The 25,862-nt window shown below is 34.4% G+C and overlaps 1 protein-coding gene and 1 long non-coding RNA gene across 2 annotated transcripts; both read right to left on the reverse strand.

The window, feature by feature from the left end:
- Positions 1 to 2,913: 2,913 nt before the first annotated feature.
- Positions 2,914 to 10,066, reverse strand: LOC148275960 (uncharacterized). Its single transcript, XR_015823906.1, has 3 exons — positions 9,707 to 10,066; positions 7,534 to 8,032; positions 2,914 to 4,845 (listed from the first exon to the last, which is right to left on the reverse strand). It is a non-coding gene; the product is annotated as an uncharacterized LOC148275960 (long non-coding RNA).
- A 1,585-nt stretch (positions 10,067 to 11,651) lies between these two features.
- Positions 11,652 to 23,906, reverse strand: LOC148275961 (uncharacterized). The gene is made up of 3 exons (XM_088234977.1): positions 23,663 to 23,906; positions 21,597 to 21,859; positions 11,652 to 18,528 (listed from the first exon to the last, which is right to left on the reverse strand). Exons 2-3 carry the CDS (start codon positions 21,802 to 21,804, stop codon positions 17,411 to 17,413), a joined length of 1,326 nt encoding a protein of 441 aa, XP_088091103.1. The 5' UTR covers positions 21,805 to 21,859; positions 23,663 to 23,906; the 3' UTR covers positions 11,652 to 17,410.
- Between the last annotated feature and the right edge of the window lie 1,956 nt (positions 23,907 to 25,862).

A 25,862-nucleotide genomic window follows, 5' to 3' on the forward strand; every position in this document is an offset into this window, starting at 1 on the left:
TGAGTATGTAGGCATCTTCCCTGAGTCTAAATTGACGCATATTTAATACGGAATCATTCTGTTGACGCATAAATAATTGAAATCATTCTTCTGCAGTGATAGTCTTAATTTGAAACTGAGACAGAGGATGGTCAAGTGCTATGTGTGGTCAATACTGCTCTACGGGGTTGAAACATGGACTCTGAACTCCATGAACCGATTAGGGGCTTTTGAAATGTGGCTTCACCGGAGAATGCTGAGAATTCCGTGGACAGATTTAGTAACCAACGTGGAGGTGCTGAGACGAGCCAGTGCCGAAAAAGAACTACTGTCCTCTATAAAACAGAGAAAACTCGCATATCTGGGCCATGTCATGCGCGGAAGCAAATATGCGCTTCTACAGCTGATCATGATGGGAAAGATCGAGGGCAAGCGGGGAGTTCGAAGGCGACAGATGTCCTGGCTGAGAAACATCCGCGAATGGGCGGGAGTGCGCGGGGTTGAGGCGCTGTTCCAATGGGCATAGGACCGGAATGCCTACTCTGGAGTGATCGCCAACGTCGAGGAGACCTGATATGGCACAGAAAGAAAAAGATAATACCGGGAAAGATCCTACATACTTATAAAAATGGTGACACAAGTTTTAGTGGGATTCGGTGAGGCCTAGTACCTCACAATCCAATACATATTTATTAATTCTATTGCAATGTTTGTATTCTTTTTTATACAGAATAATGTTCCCTAAATGGGGTGTCCCGTGCCGAGCGAAATATTTAACAAAAAGTGAAACATGCCTTAAATAATTTATTTAACGAAGTCAACATAATAATAAAAAAATAAAAAAAACGTAATTAATCTATTAAACCTAATTATCATTAACATAATGAGCAATATAAACTAAAAAAGCATAACCAATAAATATAGACCTGTAGACCAAATTTCATAAACAGTACACAAAATTTACCTATTTGGCTTGATCCACTCATCGATCCGTACGCAACCCATCTCCACTATCCATTTCTTAATAGCAGTTTTATATTGTGAGAACTTACTAATTGTCCTTATGGATAACGGAAGTAGATTGTACACTTTAACCGAGTAGCAGGCCAATCCTCTTTGACTGAAGGTTGTTTTAACTTTTGATTGTTTTTACTTGTTATCATGAAGGTGGAGATCTAGTAACTCTTGTATTTGTGAAAGAAGTTATGGAAGGTAGAGAATAATGTTTGTGTGCGTATAGTAATGGAGCTTTTACATAAATTTGTCTTAAAGATGTTACATTAAGATTTACGAATATACCGAGGGAGCTTGTTCTGATTGGGACTCTTAAGATAATTTTTATTAAAGCTTTTTGTGCAATTATTATTTGTTTGATCAACGTGTCATTTGCACATCCCCATCCTATTATTCCAACACTGATTGACTTATTGCGGAATATATTTTTTACAAGTTCTTTAAGGCTTGTATTTTATAGCTAGAGTCTGGATGCTCTAACGTCTGCCCCCGCAAGTGACATAATTAACCATCTTTATTAAATAGTATAAATAGATTCATAAAAACACTTGTATAGTAAGAGTCGCCGACAGCCGACTGTAGCCTGCTAGTGTTCATTATTGTTCATTGTGATTGCTCAAATGCTTAGCATGTTTTAAGCACGTCGATAGTTATTTTTGATGGAGCTGCAGGGCATGTCTATGTGTATTGATAATGACGTCGACACTTTACTTTATAAAATGGCCACACTGATGATTAAACGTCAAATGATGTATAAAACTGTTCAAAAGACGTAAAAAAACAAATACGGTTCGGTCAAGTCAACCTAATTAAGTGTTTTGGGTAATGCTTAAGGTCGCAAAATGTTCCTAAAGAAAATTGTCACGTTTAATTTTACGTGTTCATATTTATTTGACGTTTAATCATCAGTGAGACCAGATATCAAGCATAGTGTACTCTCTCTAGGATAGAGAAGATTCAGAATACCACCACTGGTATAATGAAACATAATGTACATGATAACAAGTAGTTTATTCTTAATTTGTTGCAACAGAGAGGGAAACCATTTTAAGAGGTTTCTCACAAATATGAGTGCTTATATTGCCTATTTAAATTAAATTTACTTTTACTTGAATATTTACACTCTGAACATGAAAAAGGTTTCTCGTCATTATGACTGAGACAGCGCATTTTCAATTGACTTAAGTTAGGGTTTCCTAGGACAGCGGTGCCCGCATCTTAACGGCCGTAGTGAACGATGATGCGGTGGACAGCCGTCGTAACGTCGACTAGAGAGTGGTTTCCTAGGGAAACGGTGTTAAATGGTGTTGATAACACCGTTTTCCTAGGAAATCACACTCTAGTCACCGTTACGACGGTTGTCCACCGCATCACTATTCACTACGGCCATTAAAATACGGGCACCGCTGTCCTAGGAAACCCTAGCTTTACACTTATACATGAATAAGTGCACTCTGCACATGAGAAGGGCTTTACACCAGCATGATTGAGAATATTACTTTTAGTTCTACATGAACACTTACATTCTGAACACATAAAAGGTTTGAGTTTGTCCAAATGTTGGTGGACAAAATACTGGATTTCACCCCCTCGGGAGTCATTAAGATTAACAAATTACAACAGCGATGGAGAAAACCTTAAAGAAGGTAATATGGAAGTCTAGACATTTACAGGGCTTATGACCTGTCATTGACTGGTTTAAGTGGCCACTTAACACACTGTAACATTCACTATTCTGCCCATGTTTAAACATCCACATTTCCTCAACTCATACATACAGGATTTGCTACCATTCGGTTTAGCAATATGATTATAAGGAAGAATGACAATACCCGACAATAGTTCTCCGTAAAATTTGCGAAACACACAGTGAAAGGGGCAGTTAAAGTGGTAGGGTTAAATTCAATAAAAATCACGATATATGAAAATGAACGTTTTAAAAGAGTGACTCGTTTACTGACAAAAAACATTGATTTTTTGTATGAGTGAATCGATGAGAAGACTTACAGTCTTTAAAACGGCTTCGGATACCCGAACGTACACATACGTGGAGGAATGTACTTTCACTGACGTGCAGCGATGCTCAAGTGCGGTTTGACCAACACAAATACTTGAATATTTACACTCTGGACATGAAAAGGGTTTTTCCATCAGTATGAGTAAGATTTGAGCGGTTAATGATGAATAAGACAGGCTATAATGCACAAATACCTAATAATAATAATAATGTTGGATAATTTGTACAGCGCCATTTTTGTGAAAATCACCTCAAGGGCGCTGTACAATAAATAAATATCCCAACACGTCTTGCTGCTACAGAGCGCATGGACGGTTGGGATTCTAGTTCCTCGTCTCCAATTATGATATATGACAATTATGATATATATGAGCTAGATAACAGAACGTCTTGCAGCTACAGAGCGCATGGACAATAAGAAATCTAGCCCCTATTTACATTTTTACTTTCAAATTTTTTTGTTTGACAATGAAGTGATATTTTAAAAACGAAATCAAAAGCAAATTTATAAAATTAGAATTTAGATAACAACAAGTCTTGCAGCTACTGAGCGCATGGACGGTTGAAATTCTAGACCCCATTTACTAAATTTAGATATTTGATAGTTGATAACATTTCCATAATATGATAAAAATAATATGATAGCTAACGTCACAATAAGTCTTGCAGCTTCAAAACGCATCGACAAATGGAATTTCAACAACATAAGATTTAGATGGTAGGTCGATATTCGAAGGTTTGCCAGAAGAAAGGATAAGAACGGCGCAAAACCAAGACATGACGGAGACATGGTAAGGCCTATTTGCCACAGTGAACCAACATGGAATGATGTTGAGTGAGAACATGTTTTTTCAAATCACCTTTACGAATACATGAATATTGACACTCTGAACATGAAAAGGGTTTTTTATCGGTATGACCGAGTACGTGTCTTTTTAAATTACTCTTAAAAATACTAGAATATTCACATTCTGAACATGAAAACGGTTTCTCACCAGTATGAGTAAGAACGTGTCTTTTCAAATCACTTCTACGAATACATGAATATTCACACTCTGAACATGAAAAGAGTTTCTCCCCGGTGTGAGTGAGCATGTGGGTTTTCAAATGACTTTTACGAACGCATGAATATTTACATTCCGAACATGAAAAGGGTTTCTCACCAGTATGAGTGAGACGGTGAAATTTCAATTGACTTTTTAAAAAACACGAATATTTACACTCTGAACATGAAAACGGTTTCACACCAGCGTGAGTGAGAATGTGGAATTTTAATTGACTTTTTCGAATGCATGAATATTTACATTCTGAACATGAAAACGGCTTCTCTTCAGCATGAGTGAGAATGTGTCTTTTCAAATCGCTATTCTGCAAACACGTATATGTACACTCTGAACATGAAATGGGTTTTTCACCAGTATGAGTGAGAAGGTGAAATTTCAATTGACTCTTACGAATACACGTATATTTGCACTGTGAACAGGAAAACGGTTTTATAGCAAGATGGGTAATATTATGTCTTTTTAAATCACTGCTCTGTAAACACTTGTATTTACACTGTGAACACGAAAAGGGTTTCTTACCAGAATGTGTGAGAATGTGATATTTGAATTGACTTTTATGAAAACAAGAAAATTTACACTCAGAACATGAAAGGAGTTTCTTCCCAGAATGAGTGGGAATACGGGTTTGTAGTTTGCACTTCTGCGAACGATTGCCTGTAGATTGTGAGGAAGAGTGTGGCTTCTTTATACTTTTGGTTGCGTTGTGAGAAACACGCGATGCACATGTATTACTATCTTCGGTATATTTAGATTGACTTTCGCTGCTAGGATCTAAAAAGAAAAAGAAAACATTTAATGATTTAGATGCAATTAAAATTGAAATTATAACTAACTAACTAACTAACCATCACGCCATTTCCCCGGAGGGGTAGGCAGAGAGGATAGAACGCCACACCACTCTGTCCTGGCACACTTCCTTTGCTTCCTTCACATTCATACATCTTCTCATGCACGCACGTCGATTATTCCGACTTTTCACATGACCACTTTCAAGAATGTGTTGTACTTGATCATGCCATGTCTTTCTCGGCCTTCCTCGACTTCTACAACCAGACACATTCGCATCATAAATCTTTTTAACCGTTCTTTCATCATTCATTCGCTCCACATGACCGAACCATCGCAAAAGACCTTTCTTAATTTTGTCGATAATGCTTAACTCAGCCTTGCATTCTGCTCTAATTTCGACATTAGGGCACCTATCATACATTGTTTTTCCGCACATTCGCCTGAGGGATCGCATTTCAACAGCATTCAGTCTACTTTCGTCCCTTTTTTTCCAACTCCATGCTTCGCTTCCATACATTAGGGTTGGTACCAGAACTCCATTATGAACTGCTAATTTAGCCTCTTGCGATAGACACTTATTTGCTACGACAGACTTTAAGGCACCATTAACTCTGTTACCGGCACTAACCCTCCTTTCAATATCCTTGTCCATATTGAAATTATCAAATGACTTATCGGTTTAGTTTTACTTTTATTTAATTTTGACCAACGAGTACTTTCGCCTAAGATCAGGTAAATAAATAGAATCTACACTGGTAAATTGTTTATGATATTTTGAACTTTTATAATATTTGTTACAAGGTTTGGATATAAAATGATCACACAAGTATTTTATTAAGGGACAGACAACATAATAAAATTAATATGTATTAGTGGTAGAAGGGAAATTTTAGATTTAGTGCTGCTTTTCAAGCTATTAAATAATGTTCTTTACAGTCCCGAACTTTCGAATTGTGTGAATTTTTTCATGAGACAGCGTGGGACGAGACAAAATACTTCTTTTGCTGTTGATTTGCATAGTTCAAACTATGCCAAATACTTACCTATTCCACGGTTCCACATGTTAGCAAACAAACATGGAAATTTGGATTTATTCAATTTTCAATATATTATTATTCAATATACCAATTAAAATCAATACTTTTTAATCACTTCTTTTCTCAATTATAAAAATGTACTAAGTGTTATGCTTGTTTAATTGTTTATACTATGATACATTGCCTCTGTTACTTCAATACTTTTTTATTTAAACCCCTTTATTTATTGTTAATTTTCTGCATACCTATGTTATAATTTCTTATTTAATTTTTCTTTATTATATCCTTATTTTCTGCTGATTTTATTTAATGTATATATATTTTTAATACTATGTTCAGGTGTTTTGTTATATTATAATTGTTTTTTGATATTATGTTATACTTTGTCAAGGGCGTAAGCCGTCGAAATAAATAAATATAATAACAACTGATATGCAAAACGAAAAAATAAGTGGAACTGTACCAAGTATTTTTAATTAGTAACTTACATGTAAATATATGTTATAACATCATTAAATTAATCATGTTTGGTTTCACGTGTGCCTATTTATTTGACGTTCAATCATTAGTGTGGCCAGATATGCAGCAAAGTGTATGCTCGCGCCACTCGCCAGATAGTAGATAGACGCTCGAATTTCACGTCTTGCTGGTTCGCGGATTTTTGCGTTGCTATTGCGTTATCTTTATTTTCTTTGCACTGAACCCAAATACAAATGAACGCAATTACCTAATTTATTATGAGATTCTTACAACTTTAATGATCAAACATGGCAGGCTCTGATAGATCCTGTGGTCAGATCGGCACTTTTCGGTTTCTCGATAATTGATTCTTGATGATACATTGTCGGCCTCGTGGTGCGTTTGTCAGGTCGTTTGCCTACCATGCAAGAGGTCTCGGGTTCGATTCCCGACATGGTTGATATGAAATATATATTTAAAAGGGTGCTTTTACAATATAATATTTCATGGTCCCTCGACTGATACCTGAAGCGTGAGACTTATTGTAGCATTTTTGGTTTCTTTTTTATGTTATTTTGTAAACTTGCCAAACACAAGAGCCAGACCCTTTTTTGGCAAGTTCAACCTTAAGTGTTCCATTTTTTTTCCTGAATGTATTGTTTATTTATGCTAATAAAGGTTTTTATTTTAAAAAAAATCATCTTTCCTTTGTGTCACAAAAATGATCAAGATACGCTGCAATTAGTGTGTGGAAAGGAAATGATGATGATGAATTACTAGCAAGATGATTCGTTATTGTTGTTATAAAAATTACCTAAACCAACCAATCCTCTAATGTTAAAGTAATGTGGAGGACATCACCATCAAGGCGTGAAGTTGATAGGGCCGAACACTGTTTTGGCCCGCAACGCGTAATCCAATGCAACGTCAGCTCGGACAAGTAATTAAACGTCGTATCGAGAGAATATGCACATCTCATCTTAGCATTTCATGTCGCCCATCCACCAGCTCCTCGCCAGTGTTCGCTATTGTAAATTCCTTCTGTACAAAATTGTGAGGATGTAACGCGTGTGTATCTACTCAATAAATAATTTCAATTGTAATCCATATTTTTCATTTAACCTCAAATCAATTCACACGCACCCATCCATACAGAAAAAGAAGTACGACTCACCTGAAGTTTTGTGAGAGGATTCCAAATTTTCTTGTTTTATATCAGAGAATTCAATGTCAATTTTCGTAAAGGTCAGTATAACACCGTCTATTATACACTGCTGTTTAGTACTGGTCCCCGGTTCAGCCTTCGCCGTAGCAACACCTGGCTCCTCATTTTCGCAGGGACATGGGGACCCATCCCCAGTAAGAAGAATATCTCCTTTTACATCGCCAGTTCCTGGTTCAACCTTTACAGTAGCGAGATCTGTCGAACATAGGGGCCACTCCATAGTACGGAGAACATTTTCTTCTACATCGCTAGTATCCGGTTCAGCCTTTATAGAAGCAACACCTGGTTCCTCGCTTCTGTAGGGGCATAGCATCCCTACCCCACTATGAAGAATTTCTCTTTCTATTTCGCCAGTCCCCGGTTCAGTCTTAATAGTTACTGAAGCGAATTCCATAATTGCGTACTCGAGGATGGATAAAATTGAAACTATAATCTGAAGATCAAATACCTAAAAATCATAATCAATGCAGTGATCTTTTTTGCAGCCCGCTCTAAAAGGGCAACAAACGCTTGCAACCATAAATGGAAAACGTTTACGCGACGGGATGACAATTCTTGAATTCTGAAGCTCAATCGCAAATAACTATATAAGTGCTAATATCCGTGACGTGATAACAATTTCCCAACATGGTTGTATATCGTTTTCACGATCACAATGCAACATCCGTTAACACCTAATATTAAATGTCAAAACGTTTACGTTTCGCAACGTATAATCCTGCAGCGCAATCACATTTTTGAATTTCACCAGAGTAAATATGGAAAATATTCCTAAACTGCTATTTTCATTTATTTATTTAATATTTATCACTCTATTTATTGCATTTAGCCGGCAGTTGGCAAGCCAAATGTCAAAAAGAGCAGTCTCCATAGTAATTGTAATTTAATTTTCACTTTTTTGTATTAGATACTCCTTACTATTTTGCAAATGCAATATATTGTATTATTTTTTATAGTAAACGCCGATTTTTTGCCAGGGAACTGTATTTATTTACGAGGAAAACAAACCAACTCGAGCGTTGAATTAGAGATTACACACGCGTTGACTTATGACTGTGATAACATAAGCAAGTTCATTGTTGTTCATTGTGATCGCTCAAATGTTAAGCATGTTTTTAAGCACGTCGATAGTTATTTGTGATTGAGCTGCTGATTACATGTACAATTTCAATTCTGAAATAAAAACCAGAATTGAAATTCCGTGATCAACGTTTTATACAATAAAGAAACTCCCGCGCAACCGAGATCTGAGACTAAACAAAAGATGGAGAACAACCGAGATCTGAGAACAACAAAAGCTTATGTATTGCCAGTGTCGCTGTATGGAGTGGAGGGTTGGACTCTTAAAAGTTTCAACAATGAACAAAATTGAGGCCTTTGAACTTTGGTTGTGCAGAAGAATGCTTCGAATCTCATGGACTGATCGTGTCTTCAATGAAACGGTTTTAAGCATTAAGAACAAAGAGAGGGAGTTACTGACCACCAGCAAAAGAAGAAAAGCCTCATACTTTGGTCACATATTCCGCAATGAGAAGTATGCTCTTCTCTAACTTATTACTGGGACGGGAAAGAGCATCATGGCTCAGAAATCTCAGACAGTGGCGCGGTGTGCCGGATGCAGACGCTGATAAGACTGGCCTAGAATCGTGATGAATTCAGAATGATAATCGCCAATCTCCGGTGGGAGCGGCAAAAGAAAAAGAAGATAATATTCTGGACCTATTTAGATTTAAATTAAGGAATGATGACTTTTGTCCATGCGATGATATTTCTTCACAGAGTATCGAAGATATGTTATTTCAGTGCCCATTTTTCAGTTTACAACGCCATAATCTCGAAGCAGAATGCAGGAAAGATGGAATATCCTTAACAGATATCAACACTGCCGTTAAAAGTAGTTATTGCGCGCCATTGTTCTTGGACTTTGCAACAATGGTGATTGGACTCATTAAGGTAATAAACCCAAATCAGTTGTCAAACATCCCATTTCCAAGACAAACAAAAACGATTTTTTTCCGAATACCTTAGCCTTGTACATGACACGGAAGGCTACGAAATACAGGGGTCCAAATATATATTTTAAAATTATATTTTTAAATATTCTGGACCTTGAAAAACTTACCTAGTCTCATTTTTAAATTATATTATGGCTCTTTCATTTCAAATATAGAACTGCAAGTCTACTGTAACTTTTATAACACCCTTTTGCGTTTCATCGTTTTTATATGGACATAATAAACACTTTTTTTAAAGCATCCAGGTTATTGATTTCAAATTCTGTGTTTGGAACACAACGAATTATATTGAAGTTGGTTCTCACGTGTACACCTTTATCTACTATTTACGGAATATTAATAAAAATATATATCTGTTTTAATTTGTTAGATGTAAGTACTTCCGGTATTCATAATATTATTAGCTTTAACGACATTACAGCCATTAATTTGACATTTGATTCCGCCATGTTAAATATGTTCATAGCAGTCACGAATACGTTTCGTGAAATTTATTGCACATTTATGCACTATTCAGTGTTACTATATGCACATTTATTTTTAACGTTTTAAATATTTATTATCTGCCGAGAAAGGAAACGAAATAATATTAGGTACTGTTCGCGTGAATATAAACTGTAAATTGATGTTTGTTAAGACCCATATTTCCACATGTGGGGGTCTAATAACCTTCTAGTAAGCAAACTTAGAATGTTTTATTCATCACTCGTCCACATTTACAAAGCGTTACAAAATCTTTACCTACAATTTCACTAGGTATAAGAATCGTGTCATCCCTTCACTCACTTTTGCTTAAAATCACTTTTTTTTTCTTAAGTTGAATAATAATATTATAAAGTCGTGGGGACATTTGGCTAAAACTAATATTAAAATGATCCAGGGTCTACAGTACTCTATAAGTTAAGAAAATTGTAATAACAGAGATTTACCAACAAAGAAGTGATAGTGTTCTCTCTTACAAAATGCTTAAAACTCTGCCTGTTCGAGGATTACTATGGATTTGCATCATTTTAGAAAAATTTTATAGTAATACATTCAAAATTCCTCTCAAACATAACTATAATACACGATTCACGTGTGTTTTGTAATATAAATAATATAGATTACATAAATACATATTTTTTTAAACTGTCTGAATATTTTGTTAATTATCTCTGTTTTTTCAGTTGGTCTTCTTTGTTTATTCTCAAATGTAAAAACAATTGAAAAAAGTGTATTGTGAAGTGTCTTCGGCACGGGTAACCCCAGTAAGGTCACATTATTTTTATTATTAATTATAGTTTGTAAGATAAAAATATGAATAAATAAATAAATGATGTTTTAGTAGTGCCGAAAGTATGTAATAAGTATGGTAATAGAACTTTCTAATATTGAGTACCTAGTATTTTCAATTTATTGCCGAAAAAATAAGAGAGTGGCTTCTCGATCAAAAGTTTATATATGAATAGTAACTCATGTGTAAGTATTGAAATTTTTCATATATTTTCTTGTATTTAAAAAAAAAATAAGAAAAAATATTATTATTATTATTTGTATATATAAGTATGTATATTCTGATTTTTCTGGCTGGTAATTAAATTTGAATTTTTTTTTATGAATGTAGATAATTTTAAGCATACCTATAATTTAGTTTAAATATAATCTCCACCAAGAAACTACAGAAAGTGGGATTTTACTTGTAGTAAAAATATGAAAATTAAAATGTTAAATTATATATTGTATTGTATCCAAAAGTCCCCCCTCTACCCGATATTCTGCCTGCGCGCATGCGTGAAGTGGCCGCGTAACGTTGCCAGACCGTGAACAATATACCTACTATCAAAACACAAATATAAGGTAGTTTTGTGTAATGTTATGTTGTGTTTTACCACTAAAAATATTTTACTGACTGGGCTTAAAAAAACAGGTACTTTTATCAGGCAAACGTAAAAAAAAACATTAAAAAGTAATTAAGTAAATGAATACCTTATAATATAAGGAAATCAAACGCAGATTTGAGTCTACTAAACACTTTATTTAATTTTTACAAATATAAAAACAAAAAATTTCGTGAATATTGTTTCGCCTTGTCAGGGCATTTTCAAACGAATGTGAAGATTAGATGGATCGGATGTCCTTTTAAAGTTATATAATTCAAGGTGATTAAGGAAAAAATAATAATAATCTTATGAACTATAGTATGTACATTAATCATAATTGTGAGAAAAACCAATAGTTAAGGGCAAACTCCAAAAATTACGCCGGTTCCGAAGGGGTCTGAAATTACCCCAATGTAATAAGATCTGGTCAAAATATAAGTATAAATAAATTGCAGAGTCATCTGCAGGCGATTACTAGTACTTAATTTAACTCGGAAGAGTCTTAAATACATAAAATAAAGTAATATGCTAATTAAAAAATACTTAACTTCAATATCAATACATAGATGGCGCTCCAACACGCTTGTGAATGGTTTTTCATTTAATAACATATATACAAAAATCAAAAAAATGTTACCTGTGTCGATATTCGCTAATAAGCGGAATGGGGAATGTTGTAATACGTAAAAGTGGCCACTTAACCCAGCCAATGACAGGTCATAAGCCCTGTAAACGCATGGTCCCATCTGGTCCGCACGGGGCAGCGTATCTCACCGAATGAACCTTCTAAGAAATAGTCACGCAACAGTACGTGGCAGTAAGGTTTTTCAAATATGGGTGCAAAAAATATTTGAAATTATTTTTTTGTTTTACTTTTATGTTTTAATGTTAGCACAAAATGAATTATTAATGTTTTTTTTTAAATATCTAACGTTATGATTTATGTTTTCTCAATCCGCACCCAGTTGTGCATAGGGCATTGTTTTGGCACGAATTGCAGCGTGTATGTATATTTTTGTCATGTGAAAGGGAAGGTGATCAGTTTTACGATTTAGGTGCCAGTTCAATATTTTCCAAACCCTCTATTTTACCGGAATAACTAAATATCTTACGCTCTTAAATATTTTATTTTTTTAAGTAAAATATTACAGATTTCACATTATACATCACGTTCCGGTAAATAAACAATATTTTGTAATGGGTCTGAAATAAAGAAATGTAAAATAAAATTTAAATTAAAAATAACTGCACACATAAATAGTGAAGCGAGGGTTTTCACATATTATTTATATTGGTATGTATTACATTACACTATATTTGTTTATAATATATCGAGGGTGGAAAGTAAATAAATACCGTTTTATTAAACAAAGTCTTATTAATAGAAGACCAGGTATCAGAAATGTACAACCCGTTGGCAATACTAACAAATAGTTCACATTATTGTATTTAACAATCTGACAGATGGTAAAATAATCGGATTCTTAAATAATATTATTTGTGAATTCGCTTCTTACACATGAAATAAGATCCCAATGTATTCCCCTTAATCCCAGCAGTATTTTGACACTTACACTTACGACACAACACGGTATAATTGAATTTAAATTGGCAGTTGCGTACTTAGCGACGTCTATATGGTACACGTTAAACAATATTTGATTATTATCGGTGATAGGTAATAAAGAACTCACACGAGAGGTAGTATCATACATGATAAATATAGCGCAGGAAATTGGTAAAATAAACCAAAGTAGGGAACAAAATGCCGAACACTCCTCTAGTGGAACGGAAGGCCTGTTGACTGCTGACTGCTGCCAACAGGCCGGCTTCTCCTGAAGAGTTTCAAGTGGTTTCCTCTCCACGTGAGCAAATGCTGAGAAGTTCCTGATTAGCCCACATTAATATATCCCTCCTGATCCCAATAGTTTAGATAAATTTTAAGATATTTAATTGCAGAAAAATCCACTTTTTGAAATATAAACCTTGTATATTATAAGCAAGGTAAATGATAAAGCAACTCCCATATAAAAACAAAAAAAAACAATATTTGATGTTTTAAAGATAATGTAGGTCAAATGTCCACCACGGCGTCGTTTAATCCGAGAGGTCTCCGTGGTGTAGTGGTCAAGACGCTTGACTCACGCACGGAAGGTTCCGGGTTCGATTCCCGGTGAGAACACAAAAATTAAAAAATGTGATTTTTCTCAAGCCTGGTTGTTCTGTAATGTAATTCACCACTGTAATTGGGCCTCCTGGCCTGTTGTGGGGCAAAAAAATGAAATGAAAAAAAAAAAATAGGTCCAATTTTCGCTGATTTTCTGATTAGATGAGCAAAGTAGCGAAAAAAAATTGACAACCCTGGCAACACAAACAAAAAGTACAGATGGAAAATTAAATAAATTTTTAAGTAATGCATTTGCTATTTGCACATGAAATGTGATCATATCCCGTTTCTTGATGATCCCAGCAGTATTTCTACACTTTAAAACGACACAACACGGCATAGTTGAATTCAAATCGGGAGGTGCGTACTGAGCGACGTCTACAAATAGACGAATGGATCAAAACGTAAAACTACAAGGTAACTTATGAGAAGTTTAGTCGGAATCAGTTTGATGCGAGTACGCGGTTTCTGGGCTATTATAATTCTATGTGTCCAATATTCTTCCGAGCGGCCAACGTCAATAGGTGGGCGCTAGCCAACGTAAAAGCCACGACCCCTCCGCCGTTCCTCCATTGCACAACCACACGCCGACCAGAGTGGACGTGAAAGGGCCGCTAACTTGATACTTGATACTCTGCGCACGGCTCGTTCATAGAAACAGCTCCGCGGCTCGATATTATCCGCATACGTTCGCACATATTTATCAACTATAGACTAGCTAAAATAGCGCCCAGCAGATTGGACTTATCGCAAATATAAATTTTGAAACGGGCTCGTCAATTATAATTTTTTTAATATTAAAAAAAAAAACTTAAAATTAAAATTGTAATTTAATAATAATAAATTTTACTATGCAAACCTACACCATATTTTACTTATTCCATAAAGTAAAGCGAAATGGCCCCTTAATGTTTATTTTATTTTATTAAAAATATATACGGCGTAAGCCAATTACAAGAGTTATATGTAGAAACATATGTACAAAAAATCAACAAAAATAACACAAAACTATGTAGCAAAGACAAAGGCAATAAAATTATGGTGTAAAATATATTCCTAAACCCGATCAACATAACAGACTTCGAGCTAACACATGCAAATACATCTTCGTCCCACACTGTGTTAATGGCGAAGAGATCTATCTCAAATAATTCCAAGTTGTGTGACGTATTGATTAGTCTACACATTCTGGACGTTGGAGCATAAAAAAAATGCTATTTGTTACGACCCATGACGCCAAAGAATTCGAATTTGGCGCCGGGGTCTAAGCTTACATAATCGAACACTAGATGTCAGGTGTTACTAAGGGCTGGGGTGACGCCAGCTTGGTGACGCCACTACGAATTGCTAGGGGAGGATAGAAAGCTTGGTATCGAGAGAGAATTGTGCAAAGTCCGATAAGTGTGAATTGAGCAATAATTGATTAATAAACTATTTAATTACTAATAAAAACCGTGTTATTATTTAAGAGCCGTCATAAATTAGAAGATTTGATAAATAGCAGTTTCAACTTCTGGTGACACGGTTGGGAATATGAAAAGAAATTGATTGCAACAGAGATGGGGTATCACTTATAGTGTACCCCGCTTTGATCCGCGACGCGTAACGCGTAATCCGCCGCAACGTCAGCTCGGACAAGATATTAAACGTCGTGCACCGGAAGAACGTAGTACATTTCGTGCCGCTCCTCGCAGCTCCCCGTCCAGTGTTCACTATTGTAAATTCCTTCTGTACAAAAATGAGAGGATGTAACTCGTGTGTATCTACTCAATAAATAACTTCAATTGTAATCGATCTTTCTCATTGAACCTCAAATCAATTCACGGGCACCCATCCATACAATAGCATCAAGTATTTTTAGGCAGTATTATCACTAACACCGCTTAAAAATACTCACGAATGTGGGGTTTCAAATAGTAAATCTGTTAACATGCATAATTGAACTTGAAACATTAAAACGGTTTCTCCATCAGAATCAATGAAATTGTGCGTTTTCAGATGACTTACACACAAACATGAATATGTTACGTATTCGGAAAAGTAAAAATATGTTTAATTTAATTTTTAATAAAATCGAATTTCACTATATAGGTATATATTGGGATAATTTATACAGCGCCATTTTTGTGAAAATCACCTCAAGGGCGCTGTACAATAAATAAATATCCCAGAACGTGTTGCAGCTACAGAGCGCATGAACGGTTGGGATTCAAATTCCTCGTCTCTGATTTAGATATATTACAATTATGATATATAGGAGCTAGATAACAGCACGTCTTGCAGCTACAGAGCGCATGGACAATAAAAAATCTAGCCCCTATTTACATTTTATTTGACAATGAAGTTTAGAGTTTTAGTGATATTTAAAAAATTGAAATAAAAAACTAATTTATAAAAATAGAAGTTAGATTACAACAAATCTTGCAGCTACTGAGCGCATGGACGGTTGAAATTCTACACCCCATTTACTAAATTTAGATATTTGATAACATTTACCTATTTAAGCTAGATTACTATGCAGCTACAAATTGCATGGACTAGTGAAATTCTAGCAACTTAAAATTCTTAATAAATTTACAAAATAAACATTGTAAAATATTTTTTCTTAATCAAAAACAATAAATCTAAAAAAACATAAACTTTAATATTAATAACAATATTCTGGGTTTGTCCAAATGTTTGCAGACAAAAGACTGGATTTCAGACAAAAGACTGGATTTCCGACTGGAGTCAGTAAGATTAACAAATTGCAACAGGAATGGAGAACATTATTCAAGTGAAGCGAATATGGAAGTCCAGACATTTACAGGGCTCATGGCCTATTATTAGTTTGTTTGAGTGGCCACTTTACAGACTGTGTAACATTTACCATTTTGCCTGTTTGAAACCCAACTGTTCCAAGAAAAAGTAAAAAATTGGAAAATGGTTTTCAGGCATTAACTAGTATGTGAAATAATTCAATCAGGTGAATATCTTCACAACAATAAAGGTTTCAGCTCTTCCACTTTACTAAAATCAACAAATGGAAGAATTGAGAACATTTGGATGGATCAACATAGACAAAATGGTGAATGTTACACAGTTTATAATGTGGCCACTTAAAACAGCCAATGACAGGTCGTAAGCCCAGTAAATGCATAGACTTCTGTATAAGCTTCTCTAAACTTTTCTCCCTTTCTGTTGTAATTTGTTAACTTACATTAATATATGTGTATGTGTGTATGTATGAATACATGTACGTGTATGTATGAATACATGTATTCATACATACACGTACATGTGTTCATACATACACACATATGCATGTAGGCATGTGTATATATGCGTGTTAATTGATATATGTAAATATATTAAATATCTTTCTGTATACCCTAATATTTATGCCGCATACATTTCCTTATTTTAACTTATTATTGTTTCTTTTAGTCTTTCATATGTTAACCTTACTTTTAATTTCTTTCGTATATTTACGTTACACTTAAATGTATTGCCAATAAATGTAAAGTCCCATAAGGCGTATAAATAAATAAATAATTGCAATGTGATCATGAAAATGGTATTTTCATCGGTATGAGGGAAAAATTATGGACGGATGAAACTGGAGTGAGCAAGCCATATACATCGAACGAATGTCTAATGATGGCGAAGCGTGTTTTCGACTGGAGACCAAGGTATACGAGGTCCCAAAGACCCCCACTAATGAGATAATCGGATAATATTCGAAGGTTTGCAGGGAGACAGAAGATAAGAACGATAAGAACCCGCGGTGGAAGAGACAGAGAGAGCTATTTGTTGCAGTGCATCAAGGAAGGGTGATTATTATGAAGAGTCAAAAAGTGTCTTTTCAAATTACTTTTACGTCTACATGAGTATTTACACTCTGAACATGAAAACGGTTTCTCACCAGTATGAGTAAGAATGTGTTGTTTCAATTGACTTTTTTGAATACATGAAAATTTACACACTGGACATATAAAGGGTTTCACACCAGCATGAGTGAGAATATGTCTTTTCAAATCACCCTCATATATACATAAATATTTACACTCTAAACATGAAAAGGGTTTCACACCAGCATGCTTAAGAATGTGCGTTTTCAAATGACTTTTACGAAAACATGAATACTCACACTCTGAACATGAAAAGGATTTCTCCCCGGTATGAGTGAGAATGTGTCTTTTCAAATGACTTTTAGAAATACATGAAATTTTACATTCTGAACATGAAAAGGGTTTCTCATCGGAATGAGTCAGAATGTGTTGTTTCAAATTACCTTTAGTAAAACATGAAAATTCACACTCTGAACACGAAAACGGTTTCTGACTAGCGTGGGTTAGCATGTGTAGCTTCAAGTTACTTTTAGTAAAAGACGAATATTTACACTGTGAACATGAAAAAGGTTTCTCACCCGTATGAGTTAGCATGTGTAGTTTCAAATAACTTTTTCGAATACATGAATATTTACACTGTGAACAAGAAAGAGGTTTCTGACCAGTATGAGTTAGCATGTGTAGTTTTAAATCAGTATTACGAATACATGAATATTTACACTCTGAACATGAAAAGGGTTTCTCACCAGTATGAGTAAGAATGTGTTGTTTCAATCTACTTTTTTGAATACACGAATATTTACACTCTGAACATGAAAAGGGTTTCTCGCCAGTATGAGTAAGAATGTGTTCTTTCAATCTGCTTTTTTGAATACACGAATATTTACACTCTGAACATGAAAAGGGTTTCTCATCGCTATTAGTGAGAATGTGGGATTTTAATTGGCCTATTTTTAAACATTGAGATGAAGAGTTTGATTTCTCTACAGTATTGGATGTGCAGTGTGAAACATACGATGAACGTGTTTCTCCATCTTCGGGATATCTAGTTTGACTTCCGCTTCTCCTAGGACCTTAAAAAAAATAACGCATTTCAACAAATTTACGGCGAATATGACTTTTCACACAGCTTTTCCTACTGAATTTGTTTAGACTAAACACATTAGCTTTGTAATAAATTCTTAAAAAACTAAAAGACTAATATGTCAGTACAAGCTCGTATAAATTTTTGAATTTGTTCAAATTCAAATACAGAACCAGTCAAATGTAATTGTCTTATTATAGATGTTGTAAATAATCATAAATGTTTAGGATTAATTATTGATTCTAAATTTAGCTGGGGTGTTTATATTGATGGAATCTGCTACAGATTAAGGTACTCGCTTAAAGTCATTTATGAAATCAAAAGCAGACTATCTTTCAAAACGTATCATAAAATACATACTATATACATCGCTCATTAATCGATTATATCTTACGGAGTATCAATTCCAATCTATTTATTTATTTATTTATTTATTTATTTATTTATTTATTTACGGACAAAGTCCATTATAAAAATTACAATTAAAAGAAATTTTTACAAAGGAATAAAAAAATATAAGGAACAGAAATAAGCAGCAAAGACAGATGATAGATTTTTTAGATTAAGTAAAAAGCATAGGCTAACTATACAGATTCTTTAGCTGATTTGTAAAGAAAGACATCCTTACACCATAATAATCAAGATCTTGATGATCGTTCACCCGCCTGATCATTCTGGGCAAAGGCGACTGTGCACCATAATTGGTCCTGTAGTGACCGAGGAAAAGCATTTCATTATTTCTTAGTCTACGGGTGGGAACGTTAAAAAGAATCTTTTGCAAAATTTCAGGGGCATCAATGAGACAGTTCATAATTTTATACATGCAGATTATATCTGCAATGCATCTGCGTTTTTCAAGACTTGATATGCTTAAAAACCTCTCCATATCAGAATATGAATAGTCTCCTCTTTCCAATCCCATCTTCCATGCAATTTTTCTTATAAAACGATGTTGAACTGATTCAAGGCGCTTGATATGAACAGCATAATGAGGGGACCAGATTACAGATGCATATTCAAGAATAGGGCGAACTAAAGAGCAATAAAGTGTTTTAAGTGTAAGCATACTTTGGAAATCAGACGTAGTAATCTGAGTAAAGTTTATGATATTCAGGTGAGACTATTGAAGACGATCGTACCAGATAGCATAATCCGTGAAGCGAAACATATGGGGGAAGGTGAATATTTTAAATTCTGTAATGTCCTGTAGGTAAAACAACTTTGTGACTACAAATTAATTAAAGATCATTTTGTTGATCCGGAATATGAAAAGGGGTTTCCCATACTCGCAACACTAGATTAAAAACTAAGGGGTTCCCTGATTGTTCCCGAATTATAAATTACTTCGGAAAAAGAACATTAAATTGCGTTATTCGAAGGTTGTTTAATGATCTCCCACAAATCATCATTAACATGAAAGATCTTCAAATGAAAAAAAAAAGAAGTGAAGAAATACCTTCTAAATAGTTTATAGCGCCTCTTTATAAATAAATTTGTATAATATGAATAAAATAATGTAAAGTAAACCTGTCATAAAAAAATGGGTCCCACTGAAGTCTTTAGACTTAGTAAGTAACAAATTGTAATATGTATTTTAACTCTTAACTGGCGTCCTTGCCACTTTGGACCCATGTTGATTTTTGTTTATTCCACTTATCTGGTGTTTTTTGCTGAAGTGGCCCCCCCTCCTCAGTACCTTCCTTTAGTCGAGGTGCAAATGTGCTAGTAATAGGATGTGTCGATCGGGCAAGTGAAAATAGCATTTTAAACAAGTGAGTGGGTCCAGCGGGGCTAAGACGCCATTTACGTAACTTTTTGTTTCGTAATATAACCACCATGGACAAGCAAGTTGCCGGCCCAAGCGGTACCAGGGATAGTACTACAGATCAAGAAGACGAAATAGAGCAGTGGCTTCTCGAAGAACTCAATGAAAAATATCCTACATCATCAGCAGTGGATGAGCGACAAGTCCCGGAGCGCAAGAATGGAAAAAGATGTTTTGTGTGTCCTTCTGGCAAGCGTCCGAAGACAATTAATTTATGTTTAAAGTGTAAAAATCCCATTTGAAACAAATCCACTGTCAGAGTATGCAAAATCTGCTTCAATTAATAAAAAAAAGTGTATTTTACCCATTTTTACTTCTATGTTGTTGATGTTTTAAATTGTTATTTTTTTCTTAAAAACATCCTTTCTATTGTTAGAATATGTGATCAATTTGAGAAAAAACAATTGTAGTAAGTTTCATCGGTCAAATTATTAAACACTCTTTTTACATTTTTTCATTTTGTCAATATTGTTGTTTAAGACTGATTAAAGTATATATTTTTATAATTTAAAGATGTTTTATAGGTGCGAAGGTTTTCGCGTCACTGTTATCAATATGTTTCTTTTTTGGGTGATTGGATAAATACACAGACACCCAAATAACATAAACAAAGACTACGGGCTTAAATAAAACTCAACATGGCTCCCCGCACTACATACTACAAAAATGAATAGAAATGTGCCTACTGCCGACTGCGACGCGGTACAAATTACTAGTACTTAAACACACATTTTTTTCTACAAAACACTCAGTTTACCCTGAAGATGGCTCCACCAATGGTGGCCGGAACGTCGGAACATATCCAACACATACGGTATCACCCAAAAAGAAACATATTGATAAAGATGTTTTATTTGCCAATAACAGAATATAAACCATGTAATTATAAACAAAAATTAAAATCGAACAGAAGACATTTTTTTAAAAAGGGTGGGTACAACGGGGCTCGGACGCCAGTGACGTAATTTCTTACCACGACGCCAGTTAAGAGTTAGAATATCAAATAAACACTGCTCTGCAGCACTGAAACTTAAAACCAGAAACGTATCTAATGTTAAATTGGCGTTTAGGCACTAATATTTAAAGTATAATACAAAAAATTGCAAGGTGTCATAGGCGGCTTATTCCTCTACTCAATAGTGTGGTGATCCATTCATGTTTTTTTTAACATCGACTTAACCAACTAATGCAACGAATCCCTGAAAATTAATATGGAAAGTTGTAATAATCACCTTCAACAGATAATTCTATATATTCTTGTTTTATATCGGGATATTTAGGGTAGATTTCAGTACTGGTCCCTGGGTCAGCCTTCACGGTAGTGACATCTGGCTCCTCGCTTCTGTACGGACAAATCAGCCCTGCCCCAGTATGGAAAATATCTTCTTTTACATCGAAAGTCCCGGGTTCAGCCTTAACAGTCACTAAAGCGAATTCCATAATTGTCTACTCGGGGGTGGCTACAAATTGAACCTTCAAGCTGAAGATCAAACTTCTATAAAAAATAAATATACAATGTTACGGTGGCAAATTAAATGTTGAAGTGGAGATTTTTCGCATTAAAAAAGCCTTGAAAAATGATATTTCCATAATAAATAATCAAATAAGTTTTCAGTACAGCCCTCTTTTTTTATTAAAAATTAACCAATCGGGTAACACCACCTCTACCCCCCCACACTCTCAACTCCATACCAATTCTTCAATACAAGATTAAATACTTTTTTAATTAAGCTCAGTGCATGACTAGACACGGTGGCGATCGCATCTCTACAAATCTGCATATGATTTATGTATTTTTGAAAATACTATATATATACTATGGTGATGGTAGAGGTGTATTTTAGTATTTGCATGTTGGTGTAGTAAGTGTCCTGACGAACAGACGGGTACGTCTTGAAACCGGTAGACTAAAAAAGTCGGCAAGTTTAACCATAAATAATAGTTTAAGTGATCACTAAAATCGTCTAACGGCAGGTCAGTACTTTGCAATCAAAGAGTTCTTGTTATAAATCTATGACAGATATTTTTTTATAATCTTTATTCAATAAAATACACACACTATTAAAATATTAATACATCATGAAAAAAAAACAAAGTATTTAAACAAATTTCGTCCCGATAAACTATTAGATAATAGTTTTTCATCGGATGCTAAGACATAAGTTTTAATTAATAATCAAATAAAAGAGTACATACATAATATTGTATACGTATAAAATAATGAATACGTATTTTTTTTATGCTTTGAAAAATTAAAAATATTATTAAAAAGATAGAAAAGAAAAAAACTCAACAAAATCAGATAAAATGGTTTAAAATATTTTTGTGTTAAAAATACTTTTCTTAATAGCGACAAATATGAATCAGTCGCTTAATCACAAATAACTACCAACGTGCTAATAAGCGACGTGATAACAATTTCTCACCATGGTTTTTTATCGTATTCGCGATCACAATGGAACATCCGTGATCACCAAATATTAAATGTCAAAATATTTACGTTTCGCGACGCATAATCCTGCTGCGCAATCACATATTTGAATTTCACCAGTGTAAATATAGAAAATATTCCAAAACTGCTCTCTTTATTTATTTATTTATTATTTATTATCCTATTTATTGCATTTAGCCGGTGGTTGGCGAGCCAAATGTCAAGAAAGCAGTCGCCATAGTAATTGTAATTGAATTTTCACTTTTTTGTGTTAAGATACTCCTTACTATTTTGCAAATGCAATATATTATATTATTTTTTATGGTAAACGCCGATTTTTCGCCAATGAACTGTATTTATTTACGAGGAACGCAAAAAACAAACCGACACGAGCGTTGACTTAGAGATTACACACGCGTTAACTCATGACTGCGATAACTTAAGCAAGTTCATTGTTGTTCATTGTGATCGCTCAAATGCTTAGCATGTTTATAAGCACGTCGATAGTTATTTGTGATTGCCCTACAGAACACTGATTCAAAACTGTTTAACGCATATTTTGGCCTCCAAACGTATTTTTAATGGCATCTAAATAAACAATAATTCTACATTTTTCTTATTGCGGAAGCTACCCTTTTACATGAAGACGATAAGACAATATCAAACGCTTATCTATTAATTTCTTAACTCCCATTATTAACTAGTACCTACTATAATTTTAATTTGACCCACATTTAATACATGTATAAAGGCCAAAAAGTCTTCTAAAAACGATAAGGAATTCTTTCCTCTACGTCAATATTTACGCACATTTGCTATACTTTTCGTAAACTTCACTACTTCAGTAAATAATATAAATAAACCTACCCAGAAAAACAGAAATCAACAGCCTTCAATGGAAAAAATAACCAACGGTACTTCAAGGTCGGCTCCAAATATCAAAACCAGAATAATTCCAAATGCAGAGTAAGGTTAACACAAGGACGAGACAGTGGTGGAGATTATTCCATCGCCATTCATAACGAATATATACTTGACTGGAGATTTCAAGCTTCTTATACACCGCATACCCCTTAGACTGTCACCTGCCACTCTTAGTACACGGAATGGCGGCTATCTTGTCCATAATGTTGCCAGCCTAAAAATATTTCATAGTCTAAAGGTATGACCAGTCAATGGCTGGTTTAAGTGGTTAGGTACTTTATACACTGTAAATTCATAATTTCGGCTATGCGCAAACATCACATTTTAAAAATTATATATTTGAATTTAGAGCTGAGACTCTCATTAATAAGGATGATAATTATCTCACCAATTTGATTTATATTCATGCTAGGTAACGAGTGAAAATATTTTGATAAATTTAAATTTATTGCAACAGAGAGGAAAAACATTATTGAGAAGGGAATATGGAAGTCTAGGCATTTACAGGACTTAAGAACTGCCATTGGCTGGTTTAAGTGGCCACTTTACAAACTGTGTAACATTCACCATTCTGCCATGTTTAAACATCCACATTTCCTCAACTCTTTCATCTGTTTACTTTTGTAAAGTAAAGATTCCCTTCTCAATAATGTTTTCCCTCTCTGTTGCAATAAATTTAAATATGAATAACTTCCTAGGGAGGAAATCCAGCCAATCTGCAAGCATTTGGACATACTCAAAGATTGTTGAATTCACTACCCGGTAAAAGAAGAAGTATAAAAATTGGAAAATTGTTTTCAGACGTTGCCTAGTAGGTGATTTGGTTCAGCCGGATGAATCTCACCCGCATGATAAAGGTTTCAGCTCATTTACTTCACAAAAGTCAACAGATGGAAGATGGAAGAGTTTAGGAAATGTGGAGTTTAGGAAACACGGGCAGAATGCTGAATGTTACACAGTGTGCAAAGTGGCAACTTAAACCAGCCAATGACAGATCGTAAGCCCTGTAAATGCCTAGACTTCCATATTCCCGTATCAATAATGTTTTCCCTCTTTGTTGCAATAAATTTAAGTATGAATAACTCCATAGGGAGGAAATACAGCCAATCTGCAAGCATTTGGACATACTCAAACATTGTACTCTGATAAATTTGCAAACCATAGAATAACATTAGTACAGAAACCGCTTACGCGCCGCGCATCAATCTGAATCCAACTAAATTACTCACAAAGAGTAGTTTTACATTTTGGCTATTAGTTACTCCGTAGACGTCGCTTAGTGCGCAACTGCCGGTTTATATTTAATTATGCTGTTTTGTGTCGTTCGCGAGTGTCAAAATACTGCTAGGATTAAAAGAGAATACGGTAGGACCACATTTCATGTGAAAGAAGCGAATTAACAAGTAATATTTTTTAAGAATTCGGTTATTTTACCATCTGTCAGATTGTTCAATAAAAGTATGTGGACATTTTGTATGAATAGCCAGGGTAGTCAAATGTTTTACCCGGTTAGCGGTATTAATTTACTTAACTCTTAAAAAACTGTGGTTAATAATCCCTTTGCGCGAGATGATGTAACATCGAGTTACCACTAGTAAATGACGAAATATTCTAAACTTCAGACATTTGAAGAATAAAAAAACACGGACACATACTGTTTAATAATTCCTTTTTAATAATTTATGCAAATGAACATATATAGTAGCCCTGTTATAGCAAAATAAATATAAAATCATAAATACGCCACTCATATTACGCGCGTGCGTCCCCCATCACTGTCATCAACCGACGGAAAACTGAATCTGGATTACACATTACACAACACCCGCCACAGAACAGCGTCTCTGTCTTCCTTGTTATGAGTTATATCTTCGTGCTCTCTCTTATACAGATGTGTTGTTGAATTAGCGGACATTCATTCTTCGCGTAGCAAGGATAAATATTTTTTGTTTTAACATCCAGCATACTTATACAAATTTTACTTTCTAAATCCGGTGTGAAAATGTTCATTTGAAGATTACAAAAAATACGAGTTCATAATTAAAAAAAATAAGAGATTTATTAAGTCTTAAGAGTTATTTTCTATTTGAATATAAAAACTGAAACATAAATATAAATTAAAAACATACTAATATTAATAAAA

Source organism: Micrasema longulum, unplaced genomic scaffold (assembly GCF_059751315.1).
Source record: "Micrasema longulum isolate JH-2025_06_02 unplaced genomic scaffold, ASM5975131v1 h1tg001311l, whole genome shotgun sequence".
NCBI lineage: Eukaryota > Metazoa > Arthropoda > Insecta > Trichoptera > Brachycentridae > Micrasema > Micrasema longulum.

What these genes read in the sequence shown, in the direction of transcription:
- LOC148275961 (XM_088234977.1), bottom strand. Translation starts at nt 21,804, where the DNA reads ATGGAATTCGCTTTAGTGACTGTTAAGGCTGAACCCGGGACTTTCGAT. An exon ending in TATAGAATTATCTGTTGAAG is followed by an intron (nt 18,529 to 21,596) that starts GTGATTATTACA and finishes ATTTTTTTTAAG; the next exon opens with GTCCTAGGAGAAGCGGAAGT.